Source organism: Hoplias malabaricus, chromosome Y (genome assembly GCF_029633855.1).
Source record: "Hoplias malabaricus isolate fHopMal1 chromosome Y, fHopMal1.hap1, whole genome shotgun sequence".
In the NCBI taxonomy this organism is placed as follows: domain Eukaryota; kingdom Metazoa; phylum Chordata; class Actinopteri; order Characiformes; family Erythrinidae; genus Hoplias; species Hoplias malabaricus.
This window is the reverse complement of record NC_089820.1, coordinates 78,076,015-78,090,598: the sequence shown is the minus strand read 5'-3', so window position 1 is coordinate 78,090,598 and position 14,584 is coordinate 78,076,015. Positions and strand designations below refer to the sequence as shown.

At 39.4% G+C, this 14,584-nt stretch overlaps 2 protein-coding genes across 7 annotated transcripts in view; one reads left to right on the top strand and one right to left on the bottom strand.

Annotated features, from left to right (window-relative positions):
- Positions 1–4,453, bottom strand: part of LOC136678260 (protein strawberry notch homolog 2-like) — a 29,420-nt gene extending 24,967 nt beyond the window's left edge. Inside the window, exons 1-4 of one of the 6 annotated variants that reach the window (XM_066656245.1) lie at positions 4,243–4,453; positions 2,816–3,052; positions 1,509–1,594; positions 135–225 (exon numbers count right to left, since the gene is read on the bottom strand). In XM_066656245.1, coding sequence (XP_066512342.1) covers positions 135–225; positions 1,509–1,594; positions 2,816–2,935 — 297 coding nt within the window. In that variant the 5' untranslated portion in view covers positions 2,936–3,052; positions 4,243–4,453. Of the gene's footprint in view, positions 1–134; positions 226–1,508; positions 1,595–2,815; positions 3,053–3,370; positions 3,469–3,952; positions 4,102–4,242 lie in introns of those variants that run through there. The other 5 variants (XM_066656240.1, XM_066656244.1, XM_066656241.1 and 2 more) reach the window with 5 other exon arrangements.
- A 1,659-nt stretch (positions 4,454–6,112) lies between these two features.
- LOC136679641 (transmembrane 6 superfamily member 2-like) lies at positions 6,113–13,969 on the top strand. The gene is made up of 10 exons (XM_066658284.1): positions 6,113–6,210; positions 7,124–7,227; positions 8,401–8,498; positions 9,585–9,688; positions 10,229–10,311; positions 10,526–10,650; positions 11,103–11,204; positions 11,398–11,490; positions 12,576–12,695; positions 13,094–13,969. Exons 1-10 carry the CDS (start codon positions 6,119–6,121, stop codon positions 13,301–13,303), a joined length of 1,131 nt encoding a protein of 376 aa, XP_066514381.1. The 5' UTR covers positions 6,113–6,118; the 3' UTR covers positions 13,304–13,969.
- Positions 13,970–14,584: the final 615 nt, after the last annotated feature.

Sequence of the window (14,584 nt, the reverse complement as noted above, 5' to 3'; positions counted from 1 at the left end):
TGTGGACAGCAAATTAGAGTGTAACTGGCAAGATTACAATAGTTGTGGTGATCTAATTTTGGAACATACATCAGACGGTCAATCTAAGCCTAAATCTTAAGCCAGTGACTGTGTTGGATCAGACAGAAACTTACCGGTGCAAAGTCTCCATTTCTGATGGATGTGAGGTCTGAGAAGTCCATGTCGCTGAAAAAATCCACAGGTGTAGAGTTAGGCTGGTACTGCCTAAAAGTCATAGGTAAAAATGTTGAGTACAATGATAAAAATGTAAACTAATTTTGCTTTCCTGAAAAAAAAATAAAAGTATTATAACTTATCACCACCATGTAGTTACACACAAGACACACAGGAATTACACAAATTCATAGACAATAAATAAATGTGGCTAATAAGATTCAAACCAGGAGGAAAAATAAGCCTGTAGGTGGAATTATTCTATGACCTATTCTGGTTTCCTTTTTCAGTGTCTGTGGTTTGTCATTTCCAATAACTTGCTAAATTAATTGAAGAAACATATACCATCATGAAAATAATAGGAATGCACAGATGAGATAAATATATTTATATAAAATGTAAATGAGAAATAAAGAAAAGCAAGTAAAAAAAAATAAATAAATAAAAATCAACAAAACTATGCTTAGACAGGTGTAAGGTGACTATTACAATGTTATGACACTACTGGATAAGCTGTACAGTAAGTTATAGCTGTGATTGACAACACAAATTCACAAAGCCTGGTACTAGCACCATATTTGCAAAGTTGAGTTTGAGTGAAGTGTTTCGATATTAAAATAAAATTATAAAAAGCTTAGTAGCATTGAAAAGAAAACAAACAAATAAAAAAAACTCTGTTTTGGCTGATGCTTGTGGTTCTAATGCAAGTATCAGAAAAGATAACTGGATAGGAGTAAACTACTAAGGCTTTACATACGGCTTACATACTTTTGTACGGCTAACGAAGCAGGTATTTCTTTACCATGCTGTTTTGCAGCAGCAGCAAAAATTTTGCAGACACAGACCTAAAGCTAAATGTATATGAAAAAAGTGGCTTTTAAAACTTCTCTGCTTTATGTACTAACTTTTACTAAGAGAAGTACTGAAAATGCCTTAGTGTTTCTGCACATGGCGTCTCAGTGAGGGAGAGCAGCCACTGAGCTCTTAAACAAAAGATCCATGTCAGACAGAAGCACGTAATTATGTGCATGTCTGTGCACGTTCAGAAGTCAAGCTCTTTGAACGCTAAACTCCACAAACTGCATTGTTATACCACAATGACTCATTATGAACAACACATTTTGAACAATATTGTGTGTCCACAAACATTACTAATTAGCTAATACAGGGTATTCTAATCTGTAATAGTGAAATAACAAAAATCCTATTTTTTTTATTCCATATTCAATATTTTTTTTTTTTTGCATGTCTAAGATACTTATCTTACATCAGACTGGATGTCTGAAAGAGAGAGTGAAAACGAGATGAGAAAGAAGTGTTTAGTCATCCCTCACCTCCCAGTTTGTTGCATAGTATAGTGCTGGTTGTACTGAGGCTGCTGGGAGAAGGGCTGCCACGAGTTAGCGGAAAGCATCTGACTCTGGAGAAGAAAAAGGAAACAAACATCACGTTTTTCATAAACTCTTTGGGAATGGAGTCAAACAACTGTGATAGCACCTCATACCATTCAAACGTTAGTTGAAATGGGGTGCTATTTCACAAAAACATGGAAATACCCATGAACAAACAACTTATGTCAAAAACACCCAGTGTGGCCTTGGGCCGTGATTATTTTCACTTCACATGTGCACAATGTTCAGTGAATCCCTGAAGCTGGTTTACCAACTAACCAACCAAAATGCCACAAAGTGAGGGAAGTCACCACGCAATGTTACCATTACTGGCAGAGTAGATACACGACTCTACTCTGAAAGCTGAAAGTAACTGCAACATCTAAAAAAAAAAAAAAAAGAAAAAAAAAAGAAAGAAAGACAAAAGGACTAAAGACATTTTGTGGAAAACAGGCAATGATAAGAAAAGACACCTGGGAGCATCTTGTGAAAATTATAATTGACTGGGGCTAAAGAAAGTTGTGTGGGCCTGAGACGTCTGCTCTGAATGATGCCAGCGTGACCCTGGAATGGATCGAGGGGATAAGGAAATACGATGAGGCTTATGATCTATGGTTGTTTTTTTTTTTTTAATTTCACTCACACAGACATACACACACACACACACATTATCATATATATATATATATATATATATATATATATATATATATGATAGAGATAGTCAGTAATTACCTATAACAGGATGAACCAATTCAACTAGAGAATTGAAAGTGACATTTGCACTACATTTAAATGCTGTTTGCACATGTCCCGCACGTAAGGTGAACCAGCCTGTATGCCTTACAGCTGCATATTCATTTAGGACACAGTGTGTGCTTCAGGAAAGCAATGGAACCATGGAACAGTTTTACTTTCTGTTTTTAAAAGAAATTGGCTAATAAATGTTGAAATCAGTCATAAAAATGTTGCATTTCAAAAAGACTGAAACTATTCTACACTAAGACACGGATGGTCCAGCTTAAATAGAGAATGCAGAGGAAGGCCATGTTTCGAAATTCATCTGTTTTTTCAGCAAGCTTAAAAAAATCTGTGCAAGTGTTGTGAAACAGTATTTTATCTCTTTCAATTATCTTGAGATTCAACACATTAGACCTTTTTTATAAGGTGGCTAGTCCCTGCATTTTTATCAGTCGTTCAGTTTGAAAACATCTAGGAAAATCATGAAGAAGGGGGAAGGTATGCGGTACCTCCATGGTGTTGAGTAGTGGAGGACTGGGCACACTGTACTTGGGGCTGCCCAGCTGAGGACCCTCTGGGTGCAGGAAGTCCTCCGGGTCCATAACAGCAGATGTGACGAGAATGGGCATCAGGCTCTCTGCAGCAGCATGGTGACTGAACCAGTCAACATGCCTACGAGAGCTAAAAGTTTCATCATTTCCCAATCTTCTCTGAGGAGAGGGACAAGAATGAAAAAGAGACAGACTCTGAGAGAGTGAGAAAGAGAGAGGGGGAGAGAGAGAGAGAGAGAATATTATAAACCAAAACTGAGAAGGCTATGTTTTACAACTATTTGCACTGATGTGAAACCAGATACAGCCATTCCATTGTCTAGGCAAATACCAACACAGAGATTAAATTCACACAGAAACAAAACACAAATTTATGAGAACTTGAGTTATATTCATGTTATTCTAATGTAGTAAACAATATATATGGCAGGTGAGAAAAAGAGTGGTGAGTGGATCAGAGTGCTAGGAGAAACAGTAAAGATAAACTTAACCAACAAACAAACCCATTAATACCTAAAATGTGTGTTAATCCTCTGCAGTCCATATTTAACAGTTAGGTCATGTTATGTGCAGTTTTGATTTTCCATTTCCAGCTATTTTATTAATCTCTTGGCAGGTTTGGTTACTGTTCCTGAAAGCCTGGTGTGTGTACGTAAGTTCTCTTACGACTGCTTTGTAGTAGTCCTTGTTCAGAAAGCAACTCTTATCTGAAACACTCTATATAGCATAAATGTAGACGGGCGGAGGATTGCTGTAAGCACGAATAAGGTTACGTGTAAATGATTGGGATGTGTTTTGGTTGCTCATAAAACATTATTAATTAAAAATTGTCAGTTTCTATAGTGTTGTTATATGAAACTATCTGTAAAAATGTAACTGTTATTCAAAAAAAATTATATCAAATTAATCCATTACATAAAATGTGGGGACATTTTGGTGGTCCACGGTACGGGCCCTTTAACTCTTAACGGTGACAATAAAGTTAGTTTTTTTAACCCGTGTAGCGAGCCGAGGAATCCGACGTTTAACAGATATACTGGATATTAAGTTTGCTGGATTTTAAACGCCACCGGTTTAAAGAAAAAACGAGCTCACCCGTGAAACATGAAACCTCGAATGTTTTACCTAGTGTCTCCACAGTCGCTTCATTGCCTTAACTTAACGATATAAGACGTTTATAACACACCAAAAAGCCCTAAACGAACCGTCTATATTGTCACCCGCGTCGACCGCTGTTTTTCACCGTAAACCGAGCCGGTTTATTAAAGAGGCCGTAATCTATTGTTTGTTCGGCTAGCTGCTAGTTGGTCGTTAGCTCTATCGCTAACGGCATTCGCTCGAGCTACACCGTCTCTGAGTCTCGCGCACATAAAGAGAACACTCACCACGCGCAGCTCACTCTCATTTTCCCGCCATTCTTTGTCCCGCGGGCCGGGTCTCTTCTCACTCCACGATAATCGGTTCGTGTAAAACTACAGCTTTTACGCCATTATAATTTTCTCTTATTTTCTTGGCACGGTTGTTTATCTCACTTCCTGGTCGACGTCGCCATCTTAATTTAGGAAGGAGGAATCTTCCGCTGGCGTTGGCGACGTCACGAGCTCGACGGCCGCCGTTCAGCTGAGCTTCGGTTTCAGTTAAACTCGACTGACAGTAAAGAAACTGGACTGGGTTAAAAAGTACTTTCCAGAGTTCGTACAAAGAATAGCCGTTTTACCCCTGTTCTCTGTATGATTCCCTGAGTATGTTCGAATTATACTATTTGTATTCTATTCTAATGAATTCTTTTCGGAACTACTGGGCTGAGGGGGAAGGGTCCACACACTCCTGGTGACTGCGACCCCTCATCCCCCTGTTGGGAGTATTTCCTGCTCTTCACTACTGCCCACGTAACAATGATCTGACTGCTCCCCACGAGATTCCAGTTACTCTATAAGTTTATTTTTTTGGTTAAAAATAACCAAAAAACATAGGTGGTGTGGCCGGATCTTGGATCAATCTTTCTGAAGATTAATGTTTTCCCCGTGACTGTATTGGTTTCCTCATTAGTATCATTACCACTGTCATCATCATTCCTACCAACAGCACAACTGTGTTATTTATCCGTGTAATTTCACATTTTAATAAAACACAGCTGCAAACATCTACATGGACTTTGTGTGTTTCACTCCTGTTGTACACTTAACTCATAATCTATATATGTAAAGCATAACTGAATGTAAATCCATGTTGTTCTTAATATATTTTCTGTTTAAATATATAGTTAATTACTAGAGTAATAGAATACTGTTTCTTTGACTGTCCTTTAGCTACTACATATACTTTGTGTATTTTTGTATTAACTTATATATAGGTAATATTCACTGTACTTTGTCACATTTTTGCACATTGATAACTAGTTTGTTGCCTGGTACTAATATACATTTAGGCTCCTTTATAATGTTTCTGCTAGTAAGCAATGCAATTAATTTGAATCTTTTCATATGAATTAAACTGAAAAAAAAATATGCAATGTAAACAATATAGACACCTGGATTTGTTAAGACAATAGCCCATACAAATATATGCCGCTGTGATTTACAGCTTGTAGTGTTACTTCTCATTATTTAAGATATAACACCCCCTTCACTTCAGTAATATTTGCTATAGTGAGGTTTGTTTTGTAGTGAAGTGTGCAACACAAAAGACTTTCTCTCTGCTTTATTTGTGAAGGCTGCAAAGCTGCTCCATGTAAAACACACAAATCGAATACAATGTGCTATTCTGAGCATAAAATAATGAATGAATTCCAGTGGTGTATTACATATGTAATAACATAAGTTAGAACTATGCTTTAGTCAAATGTGAGGCGACTAATCTGCAATTAATGGTGTAAGCTGATGTGCTCCTTCACCACAGTGGCCCATGGGCACAAGACAGCAGAAAAGGCCTTGTGAGAAAAAAAAAAGAAAAAAAGAATGTGGCTGTGCTTTTATATTAGCGCCCCCCTCTGGATACTCTTCGTAATTACACAAGCTTATTATCAATAAAATGTATTGGAGTTCCACAGTTCATGGACTTTGAAAGGCTTTATAACCCCCATCTTCATGCCTCACACATCAGTGTGTTAGCAGCTCGTCAGGACTCTTTCTACAGGTGCCCTCCGCGTTAAATGCACAAGGCGCCCTACATGACTCCAGTCTCAATTCCCACCGTCTGACTCCGAGTCTCTCTCCGTGACAGAATCCCCCGCTGCTTTTATTTTAACGGATTTGGAGGACGATGGAGCTCCCTTTGGAGATACGAGTTTTTGTCCTGTCTATGACAGCGCCGTTTGTGCTTTATGCAGTGAACAATTTCTCTTCATTGCTAACGTAAGTCATCCTCTTCAATATCTTTGCAATAGACTTAAAGACCCTTTGTAATGGACCAACGTATTCCAAGCATATTCCAGATTCCACGCATCTGAAACCTCATTGGCTAATTATTGTTTTATTAGGGGTCCACACACTGATGCTTTAAATGTTATCTCACATGGCATGAGTTTCCTTTTCCTATGTTGTCCTATTTTGCCTTGTCATTTCTTGTTCTGTCCCACCGTCCTCAGAACTGAGGTTCTTAAAAAAGGGCCTCGGCAAACAACTTCTTCATTCAGATTCTTGAGGATAACAGATTACTCAATGTTCAGTTTGTTTACTAATATTTTATAGCACAATTATTAAATATTCCTCTGTTTGTTATTAAAAAAAAACATGTTACCCATGATGCATTGTGTCAAATAGCCTTTTTTTCAGTTTTTTTGCAAATGTAACCTTTAGGTCAGTTCCTGGTTCAGTGTGATTAGTAAATTAACCAAAATGTTTTACAGAGTGTTCTCGCATTTTTATTTATTTTTAATGTATGTATAATTTAAAAAAATGTGTTGCAAGCAGTCTTTCTGAAGGATTAAATCTGAAATTGTGCATGTTTTTGTGAGGTGAGAACAACCCAGCACCTCTTACCAACTCTGAACAACTCTGACTCAGTGGGTTTCTCTAAACTACAGCATTCCACAGCAGACCTTTTTGAATGATTTGCTGACACTTTAATCACTCCATAATGCAGACATTGTAAAGAGAAACTTTAAAAAAGACAGATAATTAGAGGGGCTGACCTCTGCACGCAATTCTGACAAAATGCTCTCTGTGTTCTCAAAGATAAGTTGGGTACAGTTATCTGCGGGCCTGATGTTCTAGACATCATCACTAACTGTTTTGTGTGTGTATGTGTGTGTGTGTGTTTACTCAGGCCGCTGCTTATACTGGGAATTGAAGGAGCTATTCTTATTACTGTTTTCTTCATGGCCTACCTGTGTGTTCGAAATGAAAAGACAGTGGATCCTCTGTTCTACGGTAAGTGGGTAGATAGTGTTGGGTAAATAGTAGAGTTTTTTTGCTCAGTGGTAACTGATAACACTGGAAAAAGGATTTGCTTATGACTTATATTGCACTGTATAGTTCTATTACGGCAGTGTATTCCAAAATATGAAAACCGAAAGCTGGAACATTTAGTTTATGTAAAGGAACACTAGGTAACGTTTGGTATTTTTGCTCCTGGGCTCCCCCTACTGTTGCACAATGTAATTCACTTTTACAACACTGGCCTGAAATTAAGTTTGCAGGGATGGTGCAGAGGGGTGGTTTCCTACCCTCCTCCAAAAGTTACATAGTGCATTTTCTGCAGTGCCGAGCCCAGAGTAGAAATAATAGAAGCGCTGTTCTCTCTTTTACAGGTCAGTGAAGCATCTCAGTGATTTTGATCTGTAATTTTAAAGTAAAAATACTACCTACTGTTCCTATAAAAGTAAGCTGCACCCTGTAACTAGTGCACTGTTACTCTGCCTTCAATATAATACTTCTTTGTATTATTTAAACAAACGAAACTATGAACCACAACACATTGATCATACTGAGATACTGTTATCTGTGTGTGTTTGTGTGCTTGTGAGTGTGTGTGTGTGGGGGGTGGGGGTGGGGTTGGGGGGGGGGGGGGGGTTGACTATTCATGCCCAAAAATGAACTTTAAGCTCAGCTTTAATCCTGGACCTATAGCTGTAATGGAGTCTGCTCACCTCTTGTTGGACCATCCCTGAAACAACACACAGTAATCAATCAGCATCCAGGCCTCAGGCTCTCTCAGGCCTTCTCCTCTGTTTGTCTGGCTGTCAGTCCTAATCCATGTCCCTCTGCCAACCTTACTGGGCAACGAGGGCCTGCTGAGGCTATTCTTAAACATTAGGAAGTGCCCTTTCCAGCACTGTGGGGCGGACATTCAGGAAAAGCAGCCCTATTTCTTCATGATAAAAATCTAGCCTCAACTACATAGCCACGGGCCATCATAAACTCCTGTAGAGAGAGAAATCAATAGCTGGAGAGGAAAGGAAAGAGAGAAAAATGTACAGCACCGAGAGAGAAGAGAGCAAGGGGAGAGGTTGGTCTGATGGAAAGATCGTAGAGGGAAAAAAAAGCTCATGCCTAAGGCCTAATTGTGGTCATTTTCTCACCATGGCTTTATCTCTATTTCAGTATTTGCGGTATTTTCTTTCACCTCCGTGGCTGACCTCACGACTGCGCTCGAGCAGGATGGCTACATCAAAGGCTTTATAGCCTTCTACATTAATAAGGTTAATACACAGAACACTTTCATAAATGCTGTCATGATAAGTTCACTAAAATGCATTAGCTAAAATGAAAAACAAATAATAATAATATTAGTAATAATAGTAGGAATAATAATAAATGACATTTATAAAGCACTTTTTAATGGCTCAAAGATGCTGTTTACAATGGGAATGACATCTGACAGTCAAACAAAATGAAAGGAACATAGAACACAGTACAAAACACGAGGTGTAATAACATGGATCGGCCTGTTATAGGTTTCAGGAAAGAGAGTGGTTATATGCAACAGAAAACAGACGTGGTTTAAGGTTGAATGTGAATAGTGATAGAGAGTTTGTGGAGGGAGAGAGTTCCAGAGGCTTGGAGCAAGTCTGATCGGCCTCCAGAAGATGCATGTTGCAATAATCAATGTGGTTGCAGATGAATGTAGGGATGAGGCTTTCAGTAGCAGACTGGGAAAGAGATGGACAGATTTCTGCAATGGTGAGAAGGTCAAAAGGGTTTTTATTATGGAGTCAACATGAAAATCAGATGTGAGAGTAGAGTCAAGGATGACACACATCAGTTTCTGTAAATGCTTGATCATGCAAACATGTTTACGACATACATCACATACTTTTCTTACGTTGTATTTTTTGCCATGAATCCTTGTGTTGATTTATGTAAATCATTTTATTATTTTTTTTTTGTTCTTTCTCTGCCTTTAAATTTATTTAAAAGATCTCTGTCTTAATTAGCGCTGCAAGATTAATCAGTTTGTATATCAAAATCACATTTTGAAAATGTGCAATAATCACATAGCAAAAGCTGCAATTTTAGTCATGGCCCACTTTATCAAGAACTATGTCTGAGCAATTTTAAATAGTGATATATTTTAGTTTATAGATAACATTCAGTGCCAAAAATTAAAGCCAGATTTTATTTGTTATAATACCATTACTGGACCTTAATTTATAATATATAACTGTATTTTAAATTGCATATGTCTTATGATGCATCTTGACTCCCTCCCAGCACAGGTACTATAAGCTATCAAAATGCTAAAAGAAATGATATCATATTCTCACTGTTTTTTTTTTATGGCACAGGGCGAACCATATTTAAACACAGCTTATTGCATCATGATGAACTACTGGAACGGAGTGGTGCACTTTGTTCTTCTCCTAGCAGCTGTCCGTTGCATGAGGAAAGGGTGAATATCTCATTTACACACAGCGCTAATGGGAACACAGAGAGAGAGAGAGAGAGAGAATGGCTGTACATTAGTGAATATTTATGTTCACTATAGTGTATAAGTATTCTGTACTGTTTGATATTAAAATATATTTCTTAATTTAAACTAAAGGCATGCTTCTTAAGTTTCATGGAACTAATGCTAATGTAATTAAGTAAGCCAAGCTTGTAGCCAACAATTAACATCATGCTACATTGCTACATGCTACATTACTACCTTAACTACTAGCCGTAGTTGTGTGGTTTCTAACACTGAATTACATTCTGTTATCAATAAAATATGTCAAAGTAAGAAACCACAACTCAAGTCTAAATGAGGGCATCCGTTTTATGTTAGCCACATTATCATAACACCAGTGCAAGACTAAAAACAACAAACATGTCTTGGCTAATTGTCTACATTTGGGACAAGGGGAAGGGTGTTTAAATGGGAGTTTTGGGCCAGTACTTCAGGATAATACATTTCACTCACTCTTTCTTTCTCTTTGTTGCTGTGTAGGACGCCATATCGGCGTATAGGTCTGCTTTGGGCTGGTTCTGTGATAACCACTCACATTGTCTTTATCCCAGGTGTCATCATAGGTGAGATACTTGAGCACTCCTGGAGCAAGTGAAACACATTCTATCTGAGAATAATGAACATATTTTTTAGAACGGCGCTATGCTAGTTAAAGAATTAGCTTATGTTTGTAGTCAAGTCTACTCTGTAATGTCTCAGCGAAAGATGACACATTTCTTAAAGCAGTAAAGCAATTTATTAACAGTGATTTGTGTTGTTTACCTGTTTTAATTCAAGGGAAACACGGCAAGTCCATCTATCCAGCCTTTTGGAACAATATCCTTTCCTTGATTCTGTCTGTGTGTGCTGCTCTACAGCTTTATAACAGACCGAGGGATCTGCCAATCATCCCAGCAGACAAGGTGACTTTTCTTTGTATTGACTCCAGCTAAAAACAGATTCTAGTCAGGGCTACTGTTCAATTCTGAAACTGATGTGTAGGGCATGGACTTGAATCTAACAAATATTCAAATCACGGATGCGACATGTAAGTAAACTATGCACAGTGGAAATGTAAGAAACCATTCTTCATTTACTTAATTTTGTAAGAAAATAAATAAATACATGTAATTATATATTAATTTAAAACATTGGTGTCATTTTTTCTAGCACCTACTCTGTATACCCAGCCTTTATCACATTTTCCATTCTTACTCAGGGGTTTGACTTCATCAGAGAAACCCTGCAGGGATATTTTTTCAGCACCTCCAGAGTTCAGTCTTAAATGCCATTCAATAAATAAATCAAGGATGCTCCCTGGCTTTTGCAGAGAACTGAATGAGTAAAGCATTTGAAATGTTCTCTCTGTCTGTAGGTTGCAGAGGAGCAGAAGAAAGGACTACTGTCACGTCCCAGAGAACTTTTCCTCACACTCTGTCTGTTAGGGGCCATGGCCTTCACTGTGTTCAGAGGCTTTGTAAATACATTTATTTATTTATTCAGGCTTCACTCAATACTTAATAATTTCACTCTCTTAATAATTTCACTTTCAAAAACTATAATAACAACATGTAGCAGTTCCATAGAAATAAGTAAATAATATCCCTTAAGATGAATAGGGTTTAAAGTGTAAGCATTAAATATGAACATTATGTTGTTCCTTTTTACAGGTTGTTCTTGAATGTGCGCTGGATATCTGCTTCACCTACATTTACCAGTATGAGCCTTATCTGAAGGACAATGTGGCTTTCCCCAAAGTTATGGTAATGACATTATTAAATCTACAATCTGAGTCTAAGGCGGCACGATGCTCTGGGTGACTGTCTGTGAGGAGTGTGGTGTGTTCTCCCTGTGTCTGTGTGGGTTTCCTCCGGGTGACTGTCTGTGAGAAGTGTGGTGTGTTCTCCCTGTGTCTGTGTGGGTTTCCTCCGGGTGACTGTCTGTGAGGAGTGTGGTGTGTTCTCCCTGTGTCTGTGTGGGTTTCCTCCGGGTGACTGTCTGTGAGGAGTTGTTGTGTTCTCCCTGTGTCTGCGTGGGTTTCCTCCGGGTGACTGTCTGTGAGGAGTGTGGTGTGTTCTTCCTGTGTCTGCGTGGGTTTCCTCCGGGTGACTGTCTGTGAGGAGTGTGGTGTGTTCTCCCTGTGTCTGCGTGGATTTCCTCCGGGTGACTGTCTGTGAGGAGTGTGGTGTGTTCTCCCTGTGTCTGCGTGGGTTTCCTCCGGGTGACTGTTTGTGAGGAGTGTGGTGTGTTCTCCCTGTGTCTGCGTGGGTTTCCTCCGGGTGACTGTCTGTGAGGAGTGTGGTGTGTTCTCCCTGTGTCTGCGTGGGTTTCCTCCGGGTGACTGTCTGTGAGGAGTGTGGTGTGTTCTCCCTGTGTCTGCGTGGGTTTCCTCCGGGTGACTGTCTGTGAGGAGTGTGGTGTGTTCTCCCTGTGTCCTGCTCCGGTTTCCTCCCACAGTCCAAAAACACACGTTGGTAGGTGGATTGGCGACTCAAAAGTGTCGGAATGTGTGAGTGTGTGTGTTGCCCTGTGAAGGACTGGCGCTCCCTCCAGGGTGTAGTCTAATTTTCTGGTCTAAATCAAACACCTTCTGATTATTTATGTTGAAAGTTGGATGAACTCTTGAGTTTAAAATGTTTGAAATGACTTTTCTGCCGGCATTGCCAAAGCAAAGACCTAAAATGATTGTTTAAAAGCTGAATATTTTGTCTGTACTTATCGTTCTCTATATGGATGTTTAAGCTAATACGTTTCAACAGTGCCTGCTAGGTGTTGTAGTGAGGGAAAGCACACTAAATTGTGACAACAACTAAACAAACTGATATTGTCATGTTCCAATCTGCTGTAGATGCTGGTTGTCCTCTTCTATGCGTTACCCATGCTAATGGCATGTATTTATGGGCTGAATATCCCAGGATGCACATGGATGCTGGACTGGACTTTGCTCCTTGCAGGGGCCTTAGCTCAGGTAAATAAACCAAGCCACACACGTTCATACAGTACTGTGCAAAAAGTCCAAAGTAAATACAGATAAAAAATATTAACAGATCAGATAAAGATGCTGGTTATGTTCCTAGAACTAAGGACTGACCAATCCAGAGCCCAGACTCAAAACCGTTAAATGTGATCGATTCGTTTGGGAGTTTTGGACACATCCATTTCTGGGAATTTGAAGCAAGTCTCTGGGAAATAATGGCAGCTGTAATAAATGGATAAAAACATGTTAAATACTGATGAAAGTTGTATGTTTTGACTGTGACATTTGCAAATAACTTTATATACAATGCTCAGAAATTGAAAATGGTAGCATTAATTAGTCAGCACCTTATTGAATATGTTGTACAAACAAATATCACGTTCTTCCAGACACAGTGGGCCCACATTGGAGCATCTGTGCATTCCAGAACTCCCTTCACCTACCGCATCCCTAAAGATGAATGGAGGCTGGTCATGACTCTCAATATGCTGTTTATGGCTGTCCCTCTGCTGCTGGCTCTGCACATCTACAGACAGCCAGCCTTCTTCATGAAGACAGTGAAACCAGGACATACAGACAATGACAAAAAACGAAAGTAAACGTGATACAAGTGCAGAAACGTCAATGCAAAGGCTCGTGAACCTATGGACCCAAACACTAGTGACAACAAAGCCCTGGTGGTCATGTAATGGATGAACAAGAGCCTTTAAAATGAAAGCCATATGGCAAAACCCCAAAATACTGTATGTTATTGTACACAAGAACCGAGACTACTGAGTTCTGAACATGGTGGACCTTGCTTTCCAACCATTGCTTCTAAGAGTAAGTGCTAAAACCACACCCTTATCGGGTTTTCCTGGAGCCTCTTGGCCAAGTGACCCTTGACTCTGCCTGGTGTTCAGACTATTGGACTCGGATAAGCTTCACTCTTCTGGAGCAAACGCTTATCGTTGAGGGTTGAGCCACTGAGAGTGAGTCATTTGATGAAATCCATATTCTGAAAGACTCTGGACTCTGACACACGTTTCTGCCACACAACATCAAGTGTAGAATTACTACATAGAGTAGTTTGGAGATGGTTTGCGAAAGTGCGCTGGGTTCCGACAACAGTAACTACTACAAAGATGCCTTATGAACCCACAGATCTACTCTTATCTAAACAAGCCACAGTAATGTACAGGCAACAGGATTACTCCATTAAAAGATGCTCTGCTTTTAGGTTAAATTATCTTTGTACGGACTTGTTCTTGCTTGTTGTTGTTTGCTAAGATCTAGAATCATTTCAATCTCTTGCTGTAGTGGGTGCAGTTAACCTTGACATATTTCAGCGATTAAAAACAAAGGCTTACAACAAAACTCTTATTCTTTTAATGTTTCTTCCAAAGGAAGCAGGCTGTATTCGTCTGTGGGAGTGATGTTCCCTGATATGAACCCGCTCTTGTGAAATTCCCTGTTTGTTATTCACCCGACTTTAAAGGTTCCATTTCCCTTACAGAAGTGTGACTTCAACTTATGCCATTAAGAGCTTGGGCAGCACACGCATTCCACCCATTACACATCCCCCTCCTCTTCACTTCACTTCCCTTGCCAAGCCTCTGCCCCTTGGCTGTGCGCCTCATTGATGATATCATGGAGGCCGTGGGCTGAATGAAGCTACAGCTGGCCTAGTGAACTCTGACCCGCTTGCTTGCTATTTTGCAAAGATAATCCCCGAATGTCTATGGGCTGTTGCAACAGTGCTGTTAATCAGAAACAGGCTTGTCACTGAGTGGCTTTTGGCAGACACAGAGATTAATGAAGTCATCTTGGTGAATTTAGAGATAAGAAATTAGGAGGTTATGCGGTGTCAAAATCAAGTGTCTGATTGAAGATTGTTATTA

Bases quoted from the DNA above. Each gene is read 5' to 3' on its own strand.
- LOC136679641 (XM_066658284.1), top strand. From the start codon at position 6,119: ATGGAGCTCCCTTTGGAGATACGAGTTTTTGTCCTGTCTATGACAGCG. The intron at 9,689-10,228 runs GTGAATATCTCA...GTTGCTGTGTAG, and splicing joins GTCCGTTGCATGAGGAAAGG to GACGCCATATCGGCGTATAG. The intron at 12,696-13,093 runs GTAAATAAACCA...ACGTTCTTCCAG, and splicing joins TTGCAGGGGCCTTAGCTCAG to ACACAGTGGGCCCACATTGG.